This window comes from Gossypium hirsutum, chromosome A06 (assembly GCF_007990345.1).
Source record: "Gossypium hirsutum isolate 1008001.06 chromosome A06, Gossypium_hirsutum_v2.1, whole genome shotgun sequence".
NCBI classification, from domain to species: Eukaryota; Viridiplantae; Streptophyta; class Magnoliopsida; order Malvales; family Malvaceae; genus Gossypium; species Gossypium hirsutum.
Genome location: NC_053429.1, coordinates 8,360,904 through 8,368,837, shown reverse-complemented (window position 1 = coordinate 8,368,837; position 7,934 = coordinate 8,360,904). Strand labels below are relative to the sequence as shown.

The 7,934-nt window shown below is 36.0% G+C and overlaps 1 protein-coding gene across 1 annotated transcript; it reads left to right on the top strand.

Moving 5' to 3' along the window:
- Positions 1-455: 455 nt before the first annotated feature.
- Positions 456-7,602, top strand: LOC107962540 (uncharacterized). Its single transcript, XM_016898972.2, has 8 exons — positions 456-724; positions 879-1,024; positions 1,835-2,795; positions 3,881-3,972; positions 4,974-5,048; positions 6,297-6,358; positions 6,427-6,496; positions 6,695-7,602. Exons 1-8 carry the CDS (start codon positions 529-531, stop codon positions 7,433-7,435), a joined length of 2,343 nt encoding a protein of 780 aa, XP_016754461.1. The 5' UTR covers positions 456-528; the 3' UTR covers positions 7,436-7,602.
- The last annotated feature ends 332 nt before the right edge of the window (positions 7,603-7,934 follow it).

The window sequence follows — 7,934 nt, the reverse complement described above, 5'->3', positions numbered from 1 at the left end:
AATGGATTTAACCCCTAAAAAATTAGAAAAATAATACAGTAATTACATTAAAAAAGCTTTTACTAAGCAATTTGTAGTCAACTTTGGATTAACAATCTTTTTGAAGATATTATTTAATCTTATCTAATTCATATTTTGGAAATAAAATCATCTTTAATTAATATTTGCTTTGCCCTTGGGAAAGGTAAAGGAAAAAGAACAAGACCGAACCCAAAGAGGATAGTCGGTTCACCCACACAAACACCAACGATTCACACGTGTAGCTTCACATGCGAGCCGCTGCGCCTTTGGGTGCCACAATAGGCTCAAACCCAACACGATTACGAAACAATGCGCAGATTCCATCATGTCCGTCCACGTCATCCCCATGGAGCTACCCAATCGGGTTGACCCGGCTCCATCAACGCTCCAGATTGATCCTTCAACGCTAAACAGAAAAGAAAAGAAAAGAAAAGAAAATGATAAAACCAAAGGGAAGGTGAAGGACCCTCTTCAATTCCCTTTGAGGAAAGGCAACAAGCGGAAGCCATGGCAGGTGGTGGAAATAAGAGAAGATCAAATAATAACAAGAATAAGAACAGCAACAGCAACAGCAACAGCAACAGCAATAGCCAAAATAAAACGAAGAGTGGCCGAGGAAGATCCAAATCTTCGTCTACTCGAATCAGGAACTCTCTTTTTGTTGAGGGTGGTCTTTTATCCGATTGGCAGTTGGATTCCCAAGGTCCCCTTTCCTTACTATCTTGTTGGATTACTGAGAAAATGGGTTGGTTTTGGGTTTTGAGGAAGGGAATTGAGTCATCAAATGATTTGTATCTTAATAAGTAAATTTCTTTCAAGGAAAAATGCTTTTCTTATGGGGTGTTGTTGAATTGCAGGAAGGAATAGAAACGGGAATCGAATCGGGAATCGAATTTCTGGGTTGGGTTCTGATAGGGCAAAGGCTTCTACTTCAAAGAATGGGCCATCAACAAAGATTGGTGGTAGTGCTATAAGATATGAGTACCCTTCTCTCGATCTTCAAGTAAGTTCCTTTGAACACTAAAAGTTGGTCGCTTTTTATATAATTCGAGTCTTGAAGAATTTAAGTGTTCTTCCCCTCTGTAATAATGTAAGAAAACTAGAATGTGCTATCTATTGTATTTAAAACTGATTTTGGTTTCACTTAATTTTTCGGTGCTGAATTGGTTTGTTTGTGTTGATTCATTGTATTTATTGCTGTTTCTGCATCTTTTTCCATATTCTAGTTTTTGTGCTTGTTGAAATTAGCCTAAATTTCTGGCTTCTACTGTTTTCAAGAAACTTGGAGGTTTTGTAAGAAGTTAAATATGGGATATAGCAATTTTTCCCTTTCACTGCTAGTTATTTGAACTGACGTAATTTGTATTAGAAGAAGGTGGCCTGCTGCATTTTTAGTAGGAAGCAATTTTGAAAACATCACTGAACTCTGCCTTTATTTTAGGATATAAGTAGGAGCACATAGTCTGATATGATCCCCTACTTTCAGATGATATACTTGGCTTTATTCTTTCTTTTTTTTTACTGAAGATGTAGGAGAACATATTCTGGTTTCTAGTTTTTATTTGTGATTATAGTCGAGAGTTGAGAGGGAATATGATCTTGATGTTTGACAATTGTTATCTCTGCACTACCCTTGGTAATGATGAAGTCTTCTTATTTCCTACTTTGCCTAGTTATTTTGTTCCTTGAGGCTTCTATTCCTGAGAATAACTTGCATCAGCAGATTATTGTAGAAAGGCAGCCAAAATGTAATGATGAAGTCATCTATATTAAGTAGATTGTAATGGTTGTTTTTAATGTGGATTTCTTACAGGATCCAGAATCAGATATTCTGGCCAATAAGGGAGATAATAAAAAGGATGAGATGCATCCTATTATTTTGCTTTCAAAGGAGAGCCAAATCGTTGCTTACATGGACCAAACCACACCTTCGAAGCCTAGTCTTGTAAATTATACTTATGGATATGGTTCAGATTTTGTACTAGGTGATAAATCACACAGAGGATTAGGTTTTGATGATGAATCTGAGGCAACCCCCAGTGGAATTGAGTCATGCTCAAAGAAAATGGAAGAACAAGAAGGAGCATGTTCTAATTTATCATCCTCTGAGACAGAAGCTGATGCTGGTCATGATGATGATAATAATAATAGTAGCAAGGTTGATGCTGGTGTGGCTGAAGAGTTGATTTTTAATGAATTATCCCCAAAGAAAAATGCAGGGTTTTTGTCAATTGGAGGTGTGAAATTGTATACTCAAGATATGTCTGATGCAGAAACTGATGAGGACTATGATGGAAACTCACTAGGTGATGAAAGCTCTGGAACAACTGATCAAGAGGAACAAGATGGAGTATATGAGAGTGATGACTCTGTAGTTTCTTCAGATGATGATTCAGATATTGATGAAGAGGTTGCAGAAGATTACTTAGAAGGAATTGGTGGTGAGGGTAGTGTTTTGGATACCAAGTGGTTGGTAGGTCAGGTTTTGAATGATTCTGATGATGATAGTTCTTCTAATACTTCTTTTGATGACACATTAGAGAAGCTGGGTGGGATTGCTCTCCAAGATGCGTCTATGGAATATGGCATGCAGAAGAATCAGTCTAGAAATAAATACTCTGGAGGCGCTAAAGATGCTTGGTCACCAGCCTTGGATGATCTTATGCTAGTAAAGGATCCAAGAACCAAGTCTGCTAAAAAGAAACATGTTGCCAAGTTGCCTCAGTCTTGGCCTTTACTGGAACAAAAGAGCAAGAATTCCCGAAAATTTCCTGGTAATAATTGTTTTTTATGGTTACCTCAATCTGTATGCTTTAACTCTTCAGCCTGACTTTAAAACCATTTTCTTTAGGTGATTCTTTTGAGATTTTGCTTCAAAACTTGGATGTGGTTGGAATTTTATAGACCTTCAATGAAAGGAAAATAAGGAAATTAGAAGTATAAAAATAACTTTTTCCTTGTTCTTTTTTTACGTACTGCTTGGACAAATTATATACTTTGTACCTCAACTGGCTTAGGTCTGTGAAAGAGAGAGTGTTCCATCTTTTTCTTATTTATTATTTATTTGTTTTCTCATTTACATTCAAGTCTTGACAAACCCTCAATTTTTTTGATGAGCTCAAAGAAGCTTTAGTTATTTTATGAGATTTGAATATGATGATTTATGGTTTCTAAGATGTGCTAGGATTCTTATTGTGACATGAACAGATAAGCTGGTTCTACTATGTCAGTCAGCTATCTCATATTCAGTCACTTGCCTGTTTGTAGATATATAATTATGATGTTCTGAAGAAAATCATAATCAGTTAAACTGTTACATCTGTTCTAAATGAAATAAAAATCAATTGAAACCCTAACAATTTGGTCTTTGCATTTTCAACTCGAAGGTCTCAGGTTCAGACCTTGAGAATATGAGGCCCGGTCTTATGGGAAGAGATAGGGTCATTTTCCTTTCTGTACTTCACCTTCATTTGTAACAAAAACAAAACAAAGCAAATGATGAAATAATTCTGTACTACATTTCAGGGTCACTGTCACAGTTTCCTTTGTTGAACTTTCTCAACTTATATTAGTAGCTCCATCTGCTTTCTTTTTTTCTAATTCTTGGCGGACCAACTTTTGGAAATTCCCAATGTAATGACATGTAATTTGGTTTGTATATATTTTGATAGAATTTGGTATATGTTGATGTCTCCATTTTCTCTTATTTTCATTTTGCATTATGGTAATTAAAATATCAATATATTTGTTAGAAGCCTATTTAAAAATTGCCTTATTTTGTAATTATGGTCTTTATGGTACATAAGTATACCTGAACGCAGACCACGTTATATGTTCTTATTACAAGCTCGCTTTTCAGGTGAAAAGAAGAAACATCGCAAGGAAATGATTGCTGTGAAGCGCCGTGAAAGAATGCTTCGTCGAGGTGTTGATCTTGAGAAAATTAATTCGGTAAAATGAAAAACATTTTAAGAGATTTAGCAATCACTTGTTTCCTTTTATTGCATCTATGATGATTACTGATGCCATTTTTTGTCTCATAAGACTACTTATCATGCTTTATTTGCTGCACATTCTTAAGCCTACTTATCATGTTCGATTTGTAGCACATCATAAGTTTTAGGTTTTTGCCATAGTGTTATTTTTCTTGTTTCTTCTTCCTCCACGCTCGAGTTTCTTAATTTCCTTTTGTGAAAGTTTAGTTAGGATAAGTGAATTGCATTTTCCCAACTTATGCTCCCTTTTAAAGATTTTGATTAGCTCATAAAATATTTGAAATGGATTCAGAAAAAGTTGTACATGTGAAGAAATAATCAGAGATGGGAGCTACTTAAGTGATCCCTTTTTCTCTTCATAGAAGACAATGAACACAAGTTGATAAAGGAGCAATTAGAAGTAATAGAGTACTGGTTCAACTTTGTTCCCAGGGGTTGGGGGGGGGGGGAGAGGTGGCAGGGGCCGGGCCCCCCTAAAAGGGAAAATTTTCCATTTAGGCCCTTTGAAAATTTTAAAATTTTAAATTAGTAAAGGTAAAATTGCACTTTGGCCCCTCCTAAAAATGATAAAAATTTGATTTAATTCTTTAAAAATTATAAAGATAGAGGCTATTAAAATGGTGAATTTGTCCCCCCCCCCCCCCGGCTTCGCCCCTGTTTGTTCCTATTCCCTTTTAAGTTAACAAATATAATAATTGTTCTTTTTTCTTTTCTTTTAATAGCTCAAATGACAAGAGGTAGGAACTTTCCTGGTAAATAGAAAACTAAAAGAGATGACACTGATCTTTCTTCTTCTTCTCCTCCTCCTGCTCCTATTTTTTTGTGCGTCTTTGGTTGGGCACTTTGAGGAAACCATTGAAGTAATTAATAAATGGATATTAAGTTATTCTTAAATGCATTTCAAGTTACCATGAATGATTCAAGACATTAACAGCTCCATGTTTTGATGAATTGTAGAAATTAGAGCAGATTGTTTTAGATCAGGTCGATATGTTTGCTTTTCAGCCAATGCATCCTCGGGATTGTTCACAGGTATGGCCCCATGGCTAAACTTTCGCAGTTGGGAATTTATTTTTCTTTATACATCCCCTCTCTTGTTTTCTCTGTGATTTTTTAATCTTATCTTATGGGCGTGGATCATTTTCTACCAATATATAACAAGGTGCAATTATCATTATAATATTTTAAGTTAGTGGCATGGAATAGCTTGTTCTCATTTTAGCAAATAGGGATAAGGTTTATTTGGTCTTAAACTAAGGTTATGACTGGGAGAAGAATGTTAGTATAAGGTGAAGAGCGGATTATCCTCCAACTTATTGGCATGTTAGAATATGAGCAAAAGAAGTCTCTACCACTTATTGACATGTTATAAAAAGTTCATTGAAGTGTAGATATGGTTAGTTTGCCATCATTATTAGCTTTAGTCATTAGGAAGTTAAAAATGAATTGCTTTATTTAGTTCCTGTGCTTTGACCCAGTAAGCCTTCAGGCCTAGGGCAGATGATGCAGATTAGCTTGTAACCTACTGGCCATGAGATATTTAATTTTTTTGGTTCTTAACATGTGTGAGGCAACACCATTTTTTCCTAAAAATATTCTTGAACAAAATGTACATACATTAAGGAAATCAGAGGCATTGTTTCATCTAATAAAGGTTAGGTACACATTTTTCTATGTTAGCATTTTAAGTTATGGCTAACAAAATGTCTGTGTAGGTAAGTAGTAAATTTGCTTTTTTTTCTCTGGTTGTAGTTTGGAAGACTTTACTTATTTTATGATTTATAATGCTTTTGGTGATACTTCAATGCTTGCACTGGTGATTTCCTTTGTTTCTTGTGTTATTGGAAGCCTTGTTCGGTCATCATAATGGTTCCTTGTGTGAAATTTGCACACTTTTCTTTTCACATGAAGAACAACTTGAGCACTTGGAACATTTTCTACAATTCCATATTTCAACTTAACTCAAAATAAGATTATTAGATTAATCTAAAGTTTGGAAAGTTAGTTTCTTCAATCAAAAGGCCAAGCATGGAAAATATTATCAGTAGTGTCAAAGAGGATAACTTGTGAGTTGAAAATGTCAATTAGCCATTGAACTTGTGCATTTAAAGGCAAACAGGCCTGATAATTTTGAAAATAGTATTAAAGAGTCCTGCTTTGAAATTCAATGTGGAGCTCTGAAAAAACTCAACATCAAAAGGCTTTTATTTACCTTTTTAACTTGCTGCTGACTATTTTGCTGCTATTCGAGTATATTTGATGTACTTTAGGTCACTGTAGGTAAGAAGATTAGCTGCAATTTACCGTTTGTCTAGCGGATGCCAGGGTTCTGGAAAGAAAAGGTAATTAGTCTTTTACTACTGCATGAATGGAGTCTGATGTCCAAACCTGATGCCATTTCTCCTTACAGGTTTGTGACAGTAACACGGACACAATACACTTCCATGCCGTCTTCCAGTGACAAACTTCGCCTGGAAAAGGTACCAAGCTCCTTTTAACTAAATTTTAAAGGTTATGCACTGCAAGCAGTGGATTTTGCATTAATATTTTATTAGTATTATGTGTATGTAATTATATATCTTTTGCTATGTTAGCTCTCTCTAGAGTTTGAGCTTGTAATTGGACAGTCTATTAGTGAAAATTAGCAGACCTATAATCCCTTTTTTTCTGGATTGCAGCTAATTGGAGCTGGTGACGAGGATGCAGACTTCCCTGTTAATGAGGGGTTTAATATAAAGGCATTGGATTCAGGCAGAGCAAGAGCACAGAAGGTTGCTAAAGGGAGTGGCTTAAAGAAAGCCGGTTCTAGTAACATTGGTGAATCAGGTGAGAAACGACGAAGTGGGAAAAAGGTTTCCTATGCAAGTCAACCTGTCTCATTTATATCGAGTGGCGTCATGGTATCTGAAACTGATGAGATCAGAACTACGGATCCTGAGGGCACATCAGAAAGTTACGAACACAAAGATATCATCAGATCAGCACAGTTTGGTGCATTCGAGGTACATACAAAGGGTTTTGGATCCAAAATGATGGCGAAAATGGGATTTGTTGAAGGTGGAGGGTTAGGAAAAGATGGTCAAGGTATGGCACAGCCTATTGAAGTCATACAGCGGCCTAAATCCCTTGGGTTGGGTGTGAATTTCACCAGCACAAGCAGTGACTCGGATAGGGTACATCATAAATCCGGCGGAGCTTCTGAAAATCGTAGCAAACGTTTTGGTTTTGGTGACTCATCGAAGGATCAGCATAAATCTTTTGGAGCCTTTGAAAAGCATACCAAAGGTTTTGGATCCAAAATGATGGCTAAGATGGGTTTTGTTGAAGGTATGGGGTTAGGCAAGGATTCACAAGGCATTGTTAATCCTTTGGTCGCTTCTAGGCTCCCAAAATCACGAGGATTAGGTGCTAATCATTAAATGCCATGCATAAAAAATGAATATAAAAAAGGCAACCTTCAAATAGAACTGTTTCTCGGGTTAGTTCAATGCATTTGTAGTTATTTTTTATTTAGCAAATCATAACATTTACCTCACTAACTTTTATGGTACGTTTAAAAGTAATAAAAGCTTCATCCATTTGGATTCTTCCTGATTTATCATATATTTCATTAGCCATTGGAAGCTTTCTAGTGTTGTTCATTGAGGGAAAACCCCATGAGGTTAACTTTCTAGGATGGAGACATGGTGGCAAAAACATGAAATGACTTCTATATGCAATAGGAAGCCCTTCAAGGCTTACTTTAGGCATGGTTTGTGAGATGTGGGAGATTTAAACAGCTCTATTTCTGAGTGATTTTCCATGTGACAGAAAATGTGAAAATCGTTGTTGCTGTTTCATTCACATAATTGTTAGTTTTATTATTGGAATTGGTAAGATGTGTGCATCATGGCCCGTATGATATACCTTTCATTCCTC

Bases quoted from the DNA above. Each gene is read 5' to 3' on its own strand.
- LOC107962540 (XM_016898972.2), top strand. From the start codon at position 529: ATGGCAGGTGGTGGAAATAAGAGAAGATCAAATAATAACAAGAATAAG. The intron at 3,973-4,973 runs GTAAAATGAAAA...GATGAATTGTAG, and splicing joins ATCTTGAGAAAATTAATTCG to AAATTAGAGCAGATTGTTTT. The intron at 6,359-6,426 runs GTAATTAGTCTT...TTCTCCTTACAG, and splicing joins CAGGGTTCTGGAAAGAAAAG to GTTTGTGACAGTAACACGGA.